Source organism: Procambarus clarkii, chromosome 59 (genome assembly GCF_040958095.1).
Source record: "Procambarus clarkii isolate CNS0578487 chromosome 59, FALCON_Pclarkii_2.0, whole genome shotgun sequence".
Lineage (NCBI taxonomy): Eukaryota > Metazoa > Arthropoda > Malacostraca > Decapoda > Cambaridae > Procambarus > Procambarus clarkii.
This window is the reverse complement of record NC_091208.1, coordinates 3651803-3671961: the sequence shown is the minus strand read 5'-3', so window position 1 is coordinate 3671961 and position 20159 is coordinate 3651803. Positions and strand designations below refer to the sequence as shown.

At 44.3% G+C, this 20159-nt stretch overlaps 1 protein-coding gene across 1 annotated transcript in view; it reads right to left on the bottom strand.

The window, feature by feature from the left end:
- LOC138353622 (glutathione S-transferase kappa 1-like) overlaps positions 1 to 20159 on the bottom strand; it is a 193756-nt gene that overhangs the window by 72987 nt on the left and 100610 nt on the right. Inside the window, exons 2-3 of the mRNA XM_069306816.1 lie at positions 14968 to 15150; positions 5492 to 5620 (exon numbers count right to left, since the gene is read on the bottom strand). Coding sequence (XP_069162917.1) covers positions 5492 to 5620; positions 14968 to 15150 — 312 coding nt within the window. The remainder of the gene's footprint in view (positions 1 to 5491; positions 5621 to 14967; positions 15151 to 20159) is intronic.

The following is a 20159-nucleotide window of genomic DNA, read 5'->3' as shown; positions in this document are numbered from 1 at the left end:
ACGCGTCCCAAGCATAACTAGGAAGTGATACATAGAAAACAATATCTAGTTCATAAATTTCTTTCAGTGATGTTCGCCAAAGTGTAAATATATCAACTAGCATTCCCACGTCAACTTTTAAATATAACATAAGGTAATCCTTGATGTTTGTACAGTTCCCTAAATTAAATACTTTAAGAGCATTGTTATAATCTTCTTCAGACAGTGGAGAGTCATGTAAAACATTGTAAAACTTATCTCGCGAAGGGAGCTGAGGTTCGTCTAACACGTCCATGAAAGAAATATAATCATAACATAGGCTTTGTTTACCTTTAATTAACAGAGCTTTAGCTTCATCGGATACGCCATTTAGTATGTGTTCAGTGTACTTGGTGGGTTTCTTACCGGCAACGTGCTCGCTTGCTAAGGTTCCTAATGACCCATTAAGGAGAGCTAGGCTATCTAGGAATTTAAGTTTACCTATGATAACTTGCATAAACTTCAATCCTTCCTTGGTTAGAATTTCTACATCGCGGTGAGGATTTTTGGACAGTTCTTTAAGTATAATTCCAAGATCATAGGCAGCATTATGGGAAAATGTGGTCAAGTATCTACGAGCATTTTTACATTGTAAATTGCAACGAGCACAATAAGCACCTAAGTAATTATTTTCCTGAATAGCATGATTATGATGTCTATGTTTATCTTTCTTATCCTTGAAAGTTTGATGACACAATTGACACGTATTTTGTCTTTGAAACATTCTTTCCTGTTCTCTAGACAAGTTCTTAGGGAAGTTGGGGAGCTGAGCATGAATAGCTTTCCATGAGGCTTCTAGCTTTGTAATAAAATGATTGACCGCGTCTGGACCTACGTATGAATACGTTTCTACGACATTGAATTCCCTGTCTAAAATCATGTAAGCATAAGCAATTGCTTTATGCTTACATTCCACCATGCCTCTAGGATTTTGACGGTCTAATAGACATTCAAAATCGTAATAGGCGGTGTGAGTTGGGCTATAGGTCCTACCGTAATTTTTAAAACTGATTTTATCATTAGCGTTATAGAACGAAAATACTTGGGATACAGTGCATGACTCTTCGTGAGCCTGAATTTCATCTATGGGAGCATGCAAAAGGCAAATTTTACAGAATTTATGAGTGTCAGGAATTTTATACCGATTATGGTTAATACTCTTTACAAATTTATCAAAATCCTTGATCAGACAGAGATGCTTGCCTTCTAATAACAACAAAGGAACTTTATCGACATACTTTTCCTGGCTTTTCCTAGCTAAACTAAGATAGTATCTGTTACTTTCATGAGTTACTGTTTAAATATAAATAGAAATTTTGTTAAGCTTCTCTATTTTCTTAAGGTTATCAAATGATACGGGGAATCTGATTTCATCTGCCCATACTACGAATCTTCTACACCATCGAAGGTTTTTGTAACACTTTCTAACGTTATCCAGGGTCCTGCCCAATGCTAAGTTTTTATACGCTGCAATGCACTGTAACAAACACTCATCTCCTTCACTTTCAGGATTAAATACTGATTCTTTACCCTTTAATTTTGCAGGATATGGTACGTAAGATCCAAGGTGCATAGGGTGGCGAATATATGAAAAATTAATGGCAAAGCCTGACATGGAATGAATTCCTACACTTGAGGATTGGACATTTTTTAGGCATTCGTCAATTTTAGCAGACATTTCGTCAACCCATGAATTTACGAGAACTTCCACCTCTTCCTGTGTAACAGTCTGAGTTTCTCCTCTAATTGAAAATACTTCGTCTAATATTTCATATTGATCGTTGGCATGATTAAGTTTTTGCAAAATTAGGCTTACGTCTGGGTAAATGTGAAATGAGGGAGGGAATTCTTCCTGTATTTGTCTGAACTGATTGTCTATATATTCTATAAAGAATTCCCTATACCTATTTATATATACGCTGGGGTCGGCGTCTAAATGACCGGGAATGGAGAAAGAATGTCTCGAGAATGATCCTTCGAAATGGTGTATGACTTCTAACACTCGCGGAAGAACGTTATCTAAGTTAAGTACCTCTGGGGAATCTGGAGCGTTGACTTCTTCATCTGATATGTCGTGAACAGGGGGTTGATCGTCTTCTTCTTCTTCATCTGAGGAAGCCTGCAGGTTGCCGTCTGGGACATCTTCTTCTAGCTCCTGGGAAAGCTGGGGTTGACTGCGTACAGGCGTGCTACACTCAGAGGGCTGGGTTGAATCCAGGGGCGATTCTGTAACATAATATTAGTAATGAATAAACATTAAGAGGAAAGCAAATTTGAAAACAATAAGAGGATCTGAAAACCTTAATAGGAAAACAATGTTTAGTAACTTTAAGAGGAAAATATCGTGTAAATAAGAGGATTTATTATTAAGAGGAAAAACAAAAGTCTAAATAAGAGGAAAAACTGAATTACAGATAAATAATAATATTACTTACGAGCTGGGATGTTGATTCCACCAAGTATGAGATTCTCTTGATCACGAATAGGAACTCCTGTAATGGAAACATTTTTCTGTATGAGTACATATTACTTATTTATACACTTGTTTAAAATATATAATTATTAACTTTTTTAAATTACGAAAATTATTGTGAAAACGTACGGTTATTTATGATGCGACGGCGTTTGGGTGGAGGTTCAATGACGTTTCTGGCTTCGGTGGGAGGTTCCCGGTTAACGGACCAATGACAGTACGGGCAGGAAGTAGAACCATGAACTGAAATAAGAAAAATTTATATAAATTGACTGTCTGTATGTATGTATGTATGTGTGTTTCGGATATATATTTTCTTTGAAAGTTTATTGAATGTGCGAGAAAAAAGCGGTACTTACGATTTGCACAATAGAGTTGTCCACAGCTGGTACAGGTTACGTCAAAATGTCCAGGAGGTGTAGGCCCGTTGCATCCTATACAGTACAGTCTGCATTCTTGAAGAGCGTTGATAGACATTTCACCTAGGCATGTTAAACACTGAGTTTGACACACATGCACGATTTCGTTGTTGAGAGGAGACAGGCACAGAGGACACACTGACATGATGATATGACTAGACTGGGGGAACCTTGTGAACAGGATGAAGATTGAATGCTGACTGAAAGTGTAGGCCTCTAAGACTTTGGCCTTAGGCAATCTGAGGGGCCCCTGAATGAGCGTAATAACGATAGTGTGCCCCTGAGTGAGCGTTTGGCTGTTTTATTAATAGCGAGAATGATTGGCGAATACTGGGAATAAACTCTTTTATTATAAATTGTGTAAACTAAGAATTAGATGACTAAATAAATTATAAATAAATAAATAAGTTTTATTAACGCCTAATGTATATATATATAAATTATTACGGTGGCGAACGCTGACAATGACTGGTAGATGTCTGGGCAGGTAATCAGGTGATGATTGCCTCGGGCAGATAGCCTGGGGCAGGTAGCTGGGGCCAGCTTAGTTAGTCTCTGAGACAGTTTCAGTATTAAAGGTTACATTGAGATGCTTCGGTTGATTTGTATAAAACTGACTGGTTAATGAAAAAGGAATAAAACATTAGTATGTCAGAAAAATAGGAAGAGGGAATAATATGAAGAGAGAGAGAGAGAGAGGAGGGACGGTCCAGATATTATGGAGAAGATAAGATAAGATATGATAAGAGGCGACCTACAAGAAGCGTCTGGCTGGCCGGGCCTAAGGTAAATAAAGGTGACGCGAGAGATTGCGAGGTAAGGGGGGAGGGAGGTGATGTGAGGTATATGAGTGGGAGATGCAGGGGGAGGGAAAGGTGAGGGAGGGGGGATGGCAGGGAAATGAATTAGATATATATAGTAATATACAAGTTTCTAAGTAAGAATCAAACTTAAACATATACAGCCTAAATATCTGTTTTATTATCGGTAGGAACTCTGAAAAAATTCCCCCAAAAGAACTTTTTAACAAACTTGTATGACATTATTTTTATAATAACAACTTTGAACAAACTTCTAAAATCTCAGAAATTATTTTCCTCATAAGAATTCCTTAATTCCAAATCTGTGACTCCCCAAATTCGCCTGAAAACCCAAAAGCGCTACACACGAATTTCAAAATTCACCTGAAACCCCCGAAGCGCTACACACGAATTTCCAGAAGTTGAAAACAGGCAAACTATGTCCGTAGAGTTCTCCTGGAAATGCTGTGACACAAACACGATTTTTTCTAAAACTTTTCTTTAAGATTTTCCTACTTATTTTCATTATAAGAACTTTTTAACAAACTTCTAAGATCTCAGAAATTACTTGCTCATAAGAAATCCTTAATCCAAAATCTGTGACTCCTCAAATTCACCTGAAAACCCCCGAAGCGCTACACACGAATTTCCAGAAAAAACAAAAATTCGTCTGTGGCGCTTACACCCTACTACTGAGGCCTGGTCAAGGACCGGGCCGCGGGGACACTAAAGCCCCGAAATCAACTCATGATAACCTCAAGATAACACATAGACGCGATAAAGCACCTAAATTATTGGGATCGTCTCAAAGCTTTCCAAATGTACTCACTAGAAAGGAGACAGGAGAGATATCAAATAATAAACACATGGAAAATACTGGTGGACCAGGTCCCAAATCTACACAGTAAAATAACAACGTACTGGAGTGAACGATATGGAAGAAAATGCAGAATAGAACCAGTGAAGAGCAGGGGTGCCGTAGGCACAATCAGAGAGAACTGTACAAACATCAGAGGTCCGCAGTTGTTCAACATCCTCCCAGCAATATTTCCCATAAGAAATATTGCCTAAACAACCGTGGACATCTTCAAGAGAGAACTAGATCATTTTCTCCAAGGAGTGCCGGACCAGCCTGGTTGTAGTGCATATGTGGGCCTGCGAGCCGCTCCAAGCAATAGCCTAGTGGACCAAACTCTCACAAGTCAAGCTTGGCCTCGGGCCGGGCTTGGGGAAAAGAAGAACTCCCAGAACCTCATCAAGCAGTAGATTGAGGAAGCTACAAGGGGCTTCTTCCCAGAAAAGGCTTGAAATTCGTAAGAGGTTTAATAGTTATAGTAATAGTGAGAACAATTTACTTTTTTTTTAAGTTATTATTTTATAAAAAATTTCAGGGAACAATATTATTTTTAGGATGAAATTTTTTGTGCTGTCTCAGTACTAAAGTGTTTTAAGTGTTAGTGGAAGTGAGAGGGTATATGGATATGACAACTGTGAATTGTAATTTCTTATTATGAGTACAGTAGTTCAGTGAACCTAATTCTGTAAATTAGTATTGGATCCTGTAACTCAAAATGTCTTATCACACCTAATACTCCATATTTCATTTTGAAAGCAGTGTCAAGCACACAGACAACTATCTGGCAGTACAATATTGCATTTGTATTGATATAACTTTGAATATTTTATATCATTAAACTTAGTATAGTGTATACATCAAGATAAGTTACCTTACATTGCACTGATCTGTCACATCTGCTAAAGTTAATTAATATTTATCTTACCTTGTTCCAGACTTCCATCCACAGGGCACGACTAGCAGCTTCCAAATAGTCTGGGAAGAGGAGGTCAATGGCTGTCAAAAAGCGGCAGGGAACAAGTGATCCTTTCACCAATATTAACTCATGAGCATTCTGAAAATTAATTAGTAAATTTCATTTCATCGAATGTTTTATTTTAGGAACAAACTTAACCAAAATATAAAGTAAATCAGTTGTTGATATTAAAATTTAAAATTGTATTGATAAATGTTTGACCACTTACAATCAACAAAATATTAAGTACATTGTGCATTTACATGATAAAAATAATACAGGAATAATAATAGTTACCATTATAATTTAACTATCATTGAATTATGTGCACTGTACAGAACATCAAAATGAATGACATTAAATACACATTTTATGAGTAACCAGCAAATCTGCCAAACAGCAACAAGATAAAAACAAATTACTTTTAGCAGGCAAAGAATGAGGAAGGTGTTGCAAACTTAATTTAAGTCTCCATGACAAAGCGTGCCTCCTCCTCGTCAAATAATAGTGGAGGCTCCAACTCTGGGGAAGACCGAGTCCAACACCACAGAAAAAAGAAAAAGGCTGCCTTGTCCAGTAGAGCAGCCACTGCCTGGTCCCTGGTTGATACCTGGTTGATGGGGTTCTGGGAGTTCTTCTACTCCCCAAGCCCGGCCCGAGGCCAAGCTTGACTTGTGAGAGTTTGGTTCACTAGACTGTTGCTTGCAGCGGCATGCAGGCCCACATATCCACCACAGCCCGGTTGGTCCGGCACTCCTTGGAGGAAACAATCTAGTGTCCTCTTGAAGATCTCCACAGTTGTTCTGGCAATATTTCTTATGCTCACTGGGAGAGTGTTGAACAACCGTGGACCTCTGATGTTTATACAGTGTTCTCAGATTGTACATATAGCACCCCTGCTCTTAAATGGTTCTATTCTGCATTTTCTTCCATATTGTTCACTCCAGTACGTTGTTATTTTACTGTGTAGATTTGGTACTTGGCCCTCCAGTATCTTCCACGTGTATATTATTTGATATCTCTCTCGTCTTCCTCTGCCCTGCCCACATTCACTGCCTCCCTCCCTCCCTCCCCAAGAGATCCTTTTGTAGGTGGCAGTAGATTGTCAGCCTGGAGAATTTCCTTCTAATACAATAAAGCATTCATGAAACAAGTATTTTTTTAACTTTTTATTATCCTAATAATATTGCTAAACAAAATCTGTGACCAAAAATATATATGATCATGTACATTCAGAATTTAATTTAACAATTCTGGCTATCGGGGACGAGTGTAGGGTTATCTGTGTGATTCCGTTCCTCCCACCACACGCCCCATATCCCACACACACACACACACTGCTTAAAGGTCAATACAGTACTTCAACTGTCCATAATTCATAAGTAGAAATGTATTTGTTTAATTAATAAGCAGGAAGCAATAAAACATGTTAATGATTATTAACCCTTGTATGGCGCCTGGCTATTTAGCATGTGTCACTCACAGACGCATACAAAAAAAAATTATTTTGTCTTCTAAACCTGTTAATTTGTGTTCACTGATCATGGAAAAAAAATAATAAAAAAAAACGTAGGTGGCATATATTGCCTGCTATAGGGCGGGAAAGTCTGGCAAAAAACAGTCGCTGACTCAGCGTGCGTCCCAGACGATCTGTTGCTCGCCAGCTGTCAGGCCGGAGTTACCACAAAGAGATAATTACCTAATTATTTCAATGTCTCTAATTGATTTTTCGTAGTTTTTTGCTGTAATATTATTCAATAGTGTGTAGTGTGATATATTTATATAATAAAATGAGTGCATCATCACTGTACTCAAAAATATGGTGTGCATATTGTTGATTCAATTATGTTCATCAAACAGTGAAATACTTATATATAACGTCTGTATATAGTGAATTATAGCAAAAACAGTATTGTGGGAGGAGAATGTGGGCGAGTCAGATGACTTGAGGGGAGGGCGTGAGTGGCTGGCTGGTACACGGCGGTCACTCCTCGTTACTTTTTGACTCATAATAGCTACTTAGTGGTTCGTTATAGTGAACAAAACATGCAGATACTTATATATAACCTGTGCTTATAGTGTAATAACCGACAAAGTATTTGTTCACTGATTGATGAACATAATTGAATTAACAATATGCACACCATATTTTTGAGTACAGCAATGATTCACTCATTTTATTATATAAATATAACAAACTACACACTATTGAATAATATTACAGCAAAAAAACCAGCGTTGAATGTAATGAAACGCCATTTTCTGGGTGAGACCCGGAGGCTCCCCAGAGCTTTACCGGGTGATATGCTTATGTCAGACTTTGGCATCAGTCATGTGTATGGAGTTCTAGGGCCTATAGGGGACCACAGCCAGAACCTGGCCCCCTCAGAGAGGCAAGGGGAGCAATGGCCTATAGAAACCCCCTTGTGGTTGGAAGTATTCTATGTCTGCCATCAACCGGGTCAAGCATCCAGAAAGGTAAGCATTCCAAAACAAACCCCTATTCTGGTGAAAATTACTACCTAAAGCCGGATTAGTGGATAGAACTCTTCAACAGAAAACAAGAAAACTAGTATGACGTCATACGTCACCGCGCCGCTGTCTGTCCAGCCCCCCCCCCTCCCCGTGAGGGGGAAGGGGGAGCCCCAGACCTCCCACGCCGGCTATCCACCCATCAGTTCTGAGGCTGGATGTCAAAACACGCGAAAAAACCGCCGACCGGAAGGAGGGAGGGTTGCCGGGGAGCCTCCGGGTCTCACCCAGAAAATGGCGTTTCATTACATTCAACGCTGGTTTTCTGGGGGGAGCCCCGTCGGCTCCCCGGAGCTAACTACCCACAGAGGAAGGTCAAAGGGACAGAACCGGGAGGCAGACACCACTCACCCCCCAAGGAAGCGAGACAACCGGCAGCAAACGCCAACCCAAGGCGCCACAGCCCCGAAAAGTCCCGGAAACAACACGAGAACAACGTGCAGCAAGGCCCCTGCATGAACCCCAAAAATCCATGCCCAAAAGACCGCAAGGCCACGTCGCCCAGACGGCAGCGAGAGCAGCGAAGCCACGAACGCCACAGGCATGAGAAAAGAACACAGGCAGCTTATCCGCAAGAACACGGCTGACCACCCGGGACACTATCACCCGCGAACCGGGAAGAACAGAACCAGATCAACGCAAAACGCGCTCCGGACCCAAACGCCGTGGCACGCAAACAACAGCGGAGGGCCGCCACTGAACACAAAACACAACAAACCCCCAGCCCGACCAACGAAGCACCAACAAACCCTGGACCCCTCCAGAACGCAGCAGCCCCACCCCGCGCCAGAAAAGATGGAGACTGCCGCCACCGAACAACCAAAACGCTAAAACCGAAGGAGCAAGAAAACTCAGCGACTCGACCCCCAGAGGCAAAGGCCAAAAGGAAAGAGCCGACGAAAAAACACACCGAAACCGAAGGGGCACTACCAACCGAGGAGAAGACAGAGCACGCTGACCAGAGACCAGGATGGTGCAAGCGGCGCACGAACAAGCCGGAGGTGAAACGACGCACAAGACAGCTGATTAACGGTGCAGAAGCAACACCAAGACCGAAAGCAAGCTGAAGCGGCTCCGCCCGCGCCGCACGAAAAGAGGCGACACTATGTGGCAAGACGACGGCCCCCAACCCCCACCAGAGAACCAAGCCGAGAGTAAACCAAGCTAACAAGAGTAACCACCTAAGAAGGGACAGGAAAAGGAAGGACCGCCAAAATACCCCATACTGCCGCCAAGAGAAGCACACAGGTGGGACACCTACCACGAAGCCACCCGACCACCAACCGGAGGCGAGACCGCGAGGCAGAACATAAGCAGCCCCGACAAGGCCCCTCCGAGCCCAGGAAAAGGCGGAGCCACGGGAAGATCTCGGGTGCGACCACCAAAACCCAGGCGGCACAAAGAGATGGAACGTCTGCCGATCAGAAATACTCCCCAAAGCATGCAAGCCCGCCAGGAGTTCAGAAACGATGGGTTGACGCGAGACATCGCAAGAAAAAAAAAAAAAAAAAAAAAAAAACGGCAGGGCAAGCTAGGAAACCAAAGAAGGCGGAAGGGTCGCCGCCAGAACAGTACCCGAACCAAGGGGTACGAACAACTGCAATAGACCGAGACAAAGAAGCACATCACAGGACACAGGCTGACAAACGCCTAAGAACACATGCACAACACCCCTGCTGCAGAGGAGGCAGGAAGAAAGAGCAGAAGCACAAAAACCCCAGGAAAACAACCAGGGGTGGACAATCAGGCAGGGTCAAGTTCTACCAGATAGGTGGGACCCAAGAGCCAGAGCTCAAATCGTGCAAGCACAGCCAGGAGCCTTACCAGGTGAGTACAGAACAAACCCTACAACCCCCACACCTCACAACATTAAAAAAGGAGGGTCCCCTGAATGACTCCAGCATGGGTTGGACATGCACATGAGGGGGACAGGAAGGGTTGAAAAAGGGACAGTCACTGGTGTGCGAACGGTCTCAGTCATACAAAAATATACCTAAATAAAGACAGGTATATAAACAACTCCGCATCCCCGGCCAAAAGACGCCAGACCGCAGAAACTCACCTGGCGAACGGTGGTACGAACTTGACAACTCAACCGTGCCCAGAAGAACCTGGGAGCACCGCCAGGTGAAGACGCCAGAGCCGGACCCTGCCGGACCCGCAGGAGAGCAGGGAGAGGCGAAGGAGGCGGTCCACACCCATGACAGGGAAAACCGCGGTGTCCTCCCCCACAACTGGGAACCAGGACACCCCCGGCGCGAAGGGGCACATACCGCAGCCAGGGAGAAGAACGAGAGGCGAAGCACTGTAGCAAAAAAGGGCGCAAAACACCAGCACTGAAACACCACCCAGACCAAAACAAACTCCACAGCGCATGCGCATAACACGCTGGCCGAACTGCACACCCTCTCTGCGGGAAAGCGCCAACCAGGACTACTGCACGAGAAAAGTAGCCAAAAGAGGAAGCAGGAACAATAAAACCGGCCAAAGAAGCAAAGAGCCCAAAAAGGAACCCAACCGGCCGACAAGTAGCCCAACCGGGCGACAAGTAGCCCAACCGGGCGACAAGTAGCCCAACCGGGCGACAAGTAGCCCAACCGGGCGACAAGTAGCCCAACCGGGCGACAAGTAGCCCAACCGGGCGACAAGTAGCCCAACCGGGCGACAAGTAGCCCAACCGGGCGACAAGAAGCCCAACAGGGCGACAAGTAGCCCAACAGGGCGACAAGTAGCCCAACAGGGCGACAAGTAGCCCAACAGGGCGACAAGTAGCCCAACAGGGCGACAAGTAGCCCAACAGGGCGACAAGTAGCCCAACAGGGCGACAAGTAGCCCAACAGGGCGACAAGTAGCCCAACAGGGCGACAAGTAGCCCAACAGGGCGACAAGTAGCCCAACAGGGCGACAAGTAGCCCAACAGAGCCACAAATAGCCCAACTGGGCCACAAGTAACCCAAAACGGCGACAAGGACGAGGAGCCGACAGACGTTCCAATAATGCGGGAAGAAGCGAAAAACCTTCCCGAACCTTCGAGAACACAGAAGCCAACACTAGTCCCAAAGGCACAGGAAGGCGCAGGTGCACCCGAGATCAGAAGTCACGTAGAACCCCATCGAACGGGGAAACATGACGAAAACACTGTCCCAAAAAAGGGTGGGAGGAAACATCCACCCACAGGACGGAACCAACCGACTCAAAGGCCAAGGAACCGAGCCCAGGGAGGGGCTGACGCCCAACAGCACGTACGGCGAGTGGGGAGGAAAGACCCCACTCCGCGTAACTACAAGCCCCGCCTAGAGGGGGATAAAAACCCCCACGTGGTCCAACGGGGCCAAGGCCCCCCAAGTCAGCCCCTCCCCAGCCCCGGGAACCTACACGACAGGCCCCGGGGCCGAGACGTTCCCCCAAAGCCCCGGCCGTACCAGAAAACCGGGGCAGCCGTGAAAACACTAAGGAAGGGAGCCCACTGGCAGACTCATACAACACGGCTGGAGGAACAGGCTCAAATGCCCCCGTCACTACCCCGGAAGGGGAATTCCCCGAGACTGCCCGAGTCTCAAAACCATCAATAACCCCGCCCCGAACCTACAGACGGTAAGGAACCGGATGCAGGCAGGAAGGGTGATCCAGGGGAAAGACAAGGGAGCGTGGATGGAACCGAAGCAACCAACACCCCCAAGTCCCAAAACGAACTACAACGGGGCAGCCCCGGGACTCCCGGGGAGGAAACCACGAGAACGTTGCCATCACCAAGGCTCAAGTGCAACGCCCCTGCTGCCCGCACCCGCTTTGTCAGCACAACTGGGTAACCGAGCCACAACGAGCAACCAAACTCGCAGGACTCCGGGTCGAAGATGTCACCGACCCCATAGGCAGCAGACGGAGGCAAAACAGAGAGTCACCCAGAGACAAAGGGTGAGAGCAACCCTCAAACTCGCTGGAAGCGAGGGGGGGACTCTGGGATCACATCCATCGGACCCGCGCGCCCCCAGGGGTTTCCCAGGGTCCCGAGCGTTTACTATAAGAGGACTCGCGCTCAGGTAATCCCAGGCAGGGTACTGCTAACCGGCACCCAAAGCTACCAAACAACTTTCTAAGAGCTGAACCCCGGGGACGTGTACACTCACGGGGACCTAGCAGGGGGTACCACCAGAAAATACTCAGAACACAAGGGACAAAAGGAGCAAGAACGAAGGCAGACCCCCCACCAGGTAGATAAACAAAAAGAAAAAGAAAACCCCGCAAGAGGACAGCGTACCCAAGTGGAACAGAGCCGGCCGCTGTGATTGGTAAAGACAAGCTGCACAGTACCCTGCGCCCCACCAGTGCAAAAACTGCCCCTTACTCTAAGGCGAACAAGGGAGACAGAACACCCGAGCACACAAAGAGCGGCCGAAAACCAAGCAGTAAACGGCCAAGCAGGGGCAGGACCCAAGGAACTTGTGGAAGGCGGCCCCAAGCCCCAAGGGCAGAACTTACAGGGCACCTAGGGAAGGGAACCCTAGGCGCATGCAGCCCGAGTACTGGAGAATCACTCCCGGCTCACGCATCACCTAGAAAGCAGACACGACATTCTAGGTACAGTGCTGATACAACCACTGGAGCCGGAGCACATAACTGGTGGGGGGAGTTGCGCAGACAGCGGCGCGGTGACGTATGACGTCATACTAGTTTCCTTGTTTTCTGTTGAAGAGTTCTATCCACTAGTTCGGCTTTAGGTAGCAATTTTCACCAGAATAGGGGTTTGTTTTGGAATGCTTACCTTTCTGGATGCTTGACCCGGTCGATGGCAGACATAGAATGCTTCCTACCACACGGGAGTTTCTATAGGCCATTGCTCCCCTTGCCTCTCTGAGGGGGCCAGGTTCTGGCCGTGGTCCCCGATAGGCCCTAGAACTCCATACACATGACTGATGCCAAAGTCTGACATTAGCATATCAGCCGGTAAAGCTCCGGGGAGCCAACGGGTCTCCCCCCAGAAAACAAAAAATAACCATAATAATGGAATTTCTTACAAGTGTGATCGTGACTATATACGGCACTCAATGTCATATATATACGCCATGCGCACAGTGGAACATGTTACTCCTAGCGTATATATATGCTATGCACAGTTTAGGGGCTAATAAGAAGCTAAGCTGACCACCTCTGTCTAAACAAGGCAAGAATTCCAGAGAATGAAAAGAAAATTAAAACAAAAACCCCCGAAGACACACAACAAACAGACGGGCAGTCAGAGAGAAATATTGGCCACTGCACTGAAGTAAAGGTAGCTACTCCAGGCACAGTACACCCTTCCCAACTAATAACACTCCCCTACCCAGGGCAAGACAGAAACCCCTAGACCCTCGATGTACTCCAAGGTCGAGACAACATCAAGCGTTGAGGTCCTCAAGCGGGGAGCGACTCCCGAACGCTCTAGGGAAGATAACCCTGACTCGCAGGGGAAGTACTCACAGAGCACCGAGGGAAGGTCACCTTAGGGGCATGCTGTTCCTGTACACTAAGACACCTGGTCACCACACAGAGCTGGAATAGCCACACAGGGTAAAAATCCAGAACTAGAACTTTGGAGGTAGTGCTAACGAGTGCTAGCTGCATGAAGTGTTGCTCGTTGGGTTTCTTTCTACAGGAGTTATTTTAATCTTTTCGGGTGTAGATTGCACAGGTTAACCAGAGAGTGGTCTGTTTTGATTGGCCTACCTTTCTGGGTCCTTCCCCGGTTGATGGCAATTATGACATACTATAAATATAAAGTGCTCATAGGCCATTGCTCCCTGTGCCTCTCTGAGGGAGCCAGGTGGCCCAAACTAATATAGCACATATCAGTTTAGATAGCTTCAGGAAGTTGATGGGGCTCCCCACAGAAACATGGAATTGCATGGACAACATTTGCAACCCTAACATGAATTATGTAAACTCACGTTGCATAGTAATAGGCAACACCAGATCTATAACTATTAACCAGCAGTTTAATAACTGCTGGTTATTAACATTCACCTGCCACCAGATAACAGCCCTGGTGGCTTGAAGAGTCCCTGCCTGCCGCTCCAGTCATTCACACACCTGGTGCATCTGCATCCAGGTACAATGTTTCTTTTTTAGCTTCAAAATTAATCTAAATGATGGCTTTCATTTTGGACTGTCCGGTGTAGGGACCTGTACTTGTATTTGCTCCCAATTAGTTTCACCCGCTTGTTTTTTTTTTCAGTCACCCTGTCTTATAAGCCATGATTCTTGGTTTGCCTTCAATGCATGTGGCCAGCATTACCATCTCTGGTTGCTGCTGGCATTGCTCCCTGCCTTCAGTCTGGGGTCTTTTCCCAGAGAGGGTTTGAGTCTGCCTCTTGATTTACTCCTCTAGAGTGGCCTCCCCCCCCCAGGAATGCATGTGCCTTAGCTCCTCGATAAGGCCCAGTGGTTGGTGGTAGTCTGGTAATTATGACATACTATATTGGTTAGAAGAATGTCCTGCAGATCTGTTTCTGGTTCTGGCTCTATCAGTGGCTTATACCACCATTTGCAATGTTTTTCCATGTCAGGAAAAGGTGCAGGTTTTATGCTCAGTGCCTGGCTTCTCTGCCTGTCTGTGCCCAGGTTGGTGCTGCTGGTCTCATTACAGATGGAATTATGGAGCTTCCTATGTAGGGGCAGGAGAGGGGGTGGGGGGAGGTTTTTGGCTCTGGTGCCTGGTGGCCCAAACAGAACTCTCATGCCTGATGTAAACCAATTACAAGGAGTAATCTCAGCATGATAACTTGGGGGGAGGGGGACTCCTTCCAGAAAACAGTTATTACTGGCATTAACACTCAACTTTTAGTGTGCAAACAAAAATTACAACAATGTGAAATTATAATTTATATCTTATAATAATTACTACAGTACATACAATTAAGTGGGACAGCAAAACATACCTGAACCAACTTCAGAGGAACATTGAAGTAAGTGCCACATCGCAGCAAATCCTTAGCCATGTAGCGACCTTTATTAGGTACTAACATTGGCGCCGTGTTGCCTGCTGCTTTAGCAATGCCAGCCAGAAGCACGGGTTTCAACTCAATTTCCACATTCCAGTGTTTCTTGTACCTCATTAGAACCTGAAAGAAATTAGCTCTTACCAATTAATCACAATAACTAATTATTAAATTAAAACTTATATATTAAAAATTAAGACCTTAACCCCTCAACTGCTGCTTCCAAATATGACACCCCCAATGTGCAGGAAATAAATTCTCTGGAAAAAATTCTTTGTTTTCTTGAAAGTGTTAGAAATCCTTCCCTGAATATGGATATGTTAACAAAAAGTTGAAATTGTACTTACTTTGGCTGCTATGGGGTCCGTAAGTTTGCGAGTGAAATCATCAATCACTGGTCGCCCGTGGTGTATGCCCCCGGGACCACTAGCGAGTCCAGCTCAAGATGCGCCAGTTGCCACAAATATATTTTTGTTCATTTTTTGGGCACAATTCCAAATACATTTTATTTGTTTTTTCGTACCAATCCTATGTATAATAAAGACTTACACTATATTATGGCAGTAGAACATCCGTACTGTCCGAAGACACTGTTACGTGCATGACATGTGTACACATATGTTGCGCATATTTTCCATGCATCATGCTAATTTATGTATATATACAATCTATTTACACACTATACACTATCAAACACTATATACATTCACCATCAACACACTCAGAACTCCACGAGTGACAGCTGCCACACCAGTCAGTCTCACTCGCTCCTCCAACATCCTGCTCGCCAACATTGCTTCTTCCACCACACTGTTATTGTTTTTATTACACTATTTACACATGTTATGTATACCTATCTACATGTTTTATTCACCAGAACTATGCAGGTAAGCCAGTATTGTGTCCAAACTTTACAGTGGCCACCATATACTGCACGAGAAATCACACAGCAGTCAGCAGACGACGCTACGATTATGTCACCTCCCTCACCAAAAATAGCTCCTCCCAACATACTCCTGTTGCTGTTATTACACTATATATACACATTGTATATATTCATGTACAAATGTGTTCACCATAGCGAACCACTAAGCTAGTATGATGAGCAAAACAAGAGTGGCTGCCACACACACACAGTGAGGCTACCTAGATTCTCTCTCTCACCACAATTCCTCCTCCCACAATACTACGAACAGTGCTAATTATCACCACAATCCAGCTGTTATCACAATACTGGTCACTAAATCCTGTAAATGAATAATTGACCACAAGTTTATTTTGTAAAGGAACCAAGGAAGTTGTTTGAAGAATCCTAGATGGACGAAATAATGCTGTGGTGTTGTGGCTAGCACTGTGAACATCATGAACAGCGTTGAATCATTGATATCTGAACATTGTACACAGTCATTATCACACTCAGGCCCTTCTGTAATACTATCATGGCTAAATAATACAAGTTATATATATATATTTTGACATTATTAGGCGATGCTGTGGTCACAAGCTGAACAGCAGTGCTGTGAGCTCATGCTGTGTGCGTCAGCCTTGGTTGCTCACTTAGTACTGAGGCTCTCACACCCAGGAATGTGGCCCACGATTTTTTTTAAAGATGGCATCTGTTTACAAGAGCCCTGAAGAAGCTGATGTGAACCCCATGTAGCCGCGGGAGTTTTGAATGGAACGCTAAAAAAATAAATACCCGGAGGCGCGTTGAGCACCCCCGTCGAGGGCCTGCTGGCGCGTTGCATAGTTGAGGGGTCAAACAAAATACAAGTTACACGACAATTAAATCTGTCCATAGTAAGAAGGCAACATGCCAAGGATCTGGGAGTAATAACGTCTGACGACCTAATGTTTAGGAAGCATAACCAAGCAAATATAGCATCAGCTAGGAAAAAAAAGATAAAGAGGTATTACAAAAACCTTCACATTCATGGATCCTATTACAATACTAATACTATTAAAATCCCTAGTGCTGTCCTGCCTTGAGTGCTGCTCAATACAGAACTCAAAGCTTGCCCCTTCAGAGCAGGAGATTGCTGAAACAGGCAATACAGTGCAAGTGTACGACACAGACACAAAAAAGGCATCTAAATTATTGAAATTGTCTTAATCCGTGCTGCTCTTGCAATTATAGTCTGCAACATGCTCAGGTGCAAGAAATATATAAAAATTGTCTTATAATTGTTCATTTGTGTTCCCTGATCACGGAAAATATAATAAAATAATCTTAGGTGGCATACTTTGGCCGCAATAGGGCGGGCAAGTCTGGCAAAAAAGAGGCGTTGACAGAGCAAGCATCAGAGGAGGTCTGCTCCACCCAAGCTGTCGGGCGGGAGTTGCCACAGAGATATTGCCTAATTATTTCAATGTCTATGATTTTTTATCTTATTTTGCAGTAATATTCAATAGTGTGTAGTGTAATATATTTATATAATAAAATGTGTGAACCAACTGTACAACTAAGCTGGTATAGTGAGTCAAGACAATAATTGAGGTTGCCACACAATCAGCTGATGCTCCCTCCCTCACTCAACAACATTCCTACTCCCATTATACTGTTTGTGCTGTTTTTACACTATATACACACACATTATATATATGTATCTACATTTTTTGTTCACATTACTGTACAACTAAACTGGTATGGTGTCCAAACAGCATAGTGGCCACAACAAAATTGCATGACAAGAAACGCAGCAGCCAGCAGACGATGCAACCTCAGTCACCAAAATGGTTCCTCCCAGCATACTTATTTTGCTGTTATTTCACTATATACACACGTTATATGTAAGTATCTACACTTGTGTTCACCAAAGCAAACCACTAAGCTGGTATGGTGAGTGCAGACAATGACATGTGGCCACATATATTATGTGAGAAATCTTTAAAGAATTCTGATAAAGAAAGAGATCTAGGGGTGGTTCTAGATAGAAAACTATCACCTGAGGACCACATAAAGAATATTGTGCGAAGAGCCTATGCCACGCTTTCTAACTTCAGAATTGCTTTTAACACTTTAGTGCGCGCGGCACTCGGTAAAAAAAAAAAGCGCCTTGTGGGCGCGGCGTTCTGCGCGCTCAAGCGTAAACACAAAAAACTGTATAATCTTTTCACGCTCCTAACATCAATTCTCGAGCTACGTTTTTCATTTTGGTATCAATGCGTTGGCACTAAAATTCTCTACAGGATCATATGCATAAAATGTCACCAAAGCATTTGCTATCCCACCACGAAGTAAATAAACACGAAGATGACTCGCCATGACACCCAAACAGGAAGTAAATGTTCATACTCTTTCGTTTGTTGCCAACCTCACAGTCATCCTACAGCGTTTATTTTGATATCACTGAACTCGCAATAAAATTCCCCACCCAGACATATACTTATCAATGTCTAATTGTGTTCCGCACGAGTGTGGGAACTGGGCGAAGCGTTAGCCGTGATTTCAGCAGCGACGACACTGTTGTGATGCAGCGCTTTGAAAGTTTATACTTATTTCACTGTCCTGACATTATTTCTCAAGTTACGTATTTCATTTTTATAGCAATGTGTTCGCAATAGAAAGTTCTATAAGAACATGGGTAGAATTGGCCAACAGAGCGTCAAATAAATTTGCGGCGAATAAAATCTTATGCGAATCTTACGCGTGTTTGTACCCGTGAGCGTAAAAAGTTTTTACTTTGCTCATGTTTTTTCAAGTTTATACTTGATTCACACCGTTTTTTTTTGTTTGTATAGTGTTCGGAATAAAATTCTCTACACAGACATATGCATATAAATGTAGAATCATGATTGCGGCCAACACAAGAGTGTGTGGAGTGGGCGATTACCCTCGTTGTGTCACCAACTCAATAGTCTCTCCTCTAAGTTACAATACATTGCCGTTTTCTCAAATAGGCACTGTGCCTATTAGAGAAAACGAAAATTTAATGGCAAACATATTCATACAAACCCCAAGTCGATCGAGTAGTAAATACCCAATATAAAACACGGTCCATAAATTTACGTCGTGATCCGACAAGCGGTTAAGTAAAACGCCCGTAATTCCAAGTGGAAAATCCAGGGAAGTGTTAAATACATGGATGGTGACATACTAAAGAATTTGTTCACAACTTTTGTTAGGCCAAAGCTAGAATATGCAGCGGTTGTGTGGTGCCCATATCTTAAGAAGCACATCAACAAACTGCAAAAGGTGCAAAGACATGCTACTAAGTGGCTACCAGAACTGAAGGGCAAGAGCTACGAGGAGAGATTAGACGCATTAAATATGCCAAAACTAGAAGACAGAAGAAAAAGAGGTGATATGATCACTACATACAAAATAGTAACAGGAATTGATAAAATCGATAGGGAAGATTTCCTGAGACCTGGAACTTTAAATCTATGACCTCTTGTTCTTAAACTAGCTAAACACAGATGCTGAAGAAATATAAGAAAATTCACTTTCGCAAACAGAGTGGTAGACGGTTGGAACAAGTTACGTGAGAAGGTGGTGGAGGCCAAGACCGTCAGTAGTTTCAAGGCGTTATATGACAAAGAGTGCTGGGAAGATGGGACACCACGAGCGTAGCTCTCATCCTGTAACTACACCTAGGTAAGTACACTTCGGTAATTACATACATATATATATATATATGTATATTTATATATTTATCATGGGTGTTATTAATTTATTCAGACACAATAAGAATTCCAGAGAACAACATAGAGCATATAGAGGTTAACTTGAGGTTATCTTGAGATGGTTTCGGGGCTTTTTAGTGTCCCCGCGGCCCGGTCCTCGACCAGGCCTCCACCCCCAGGAAGCAGCCTGTGACAGCTGACTAACACCCAGGTACCTATTTTACTGCTCGGTAACAGGGGCATAGGGTGAAAGAAACTCAGCCCATTGTTTCTCGCCGGCGCCCGGGATCGAACCCGGGACCACAGGATCACAAGTCCAGTGTGCTGTCCGCTCGGCCGACCAGCTCCCCAGGTGTCTAGAGACGTGGAAAAAATGCTCAAGGAGCTAAGTAAGAACAAAGCAGTTGGTCCAGATGGAGTTTCACCATGGGTTCTGAGAGAATGAGCACCTGAGCTCAGCATTCCACTTCAACTGATTTTTCAGGTGACCTGCTGAAAGTGGCAGC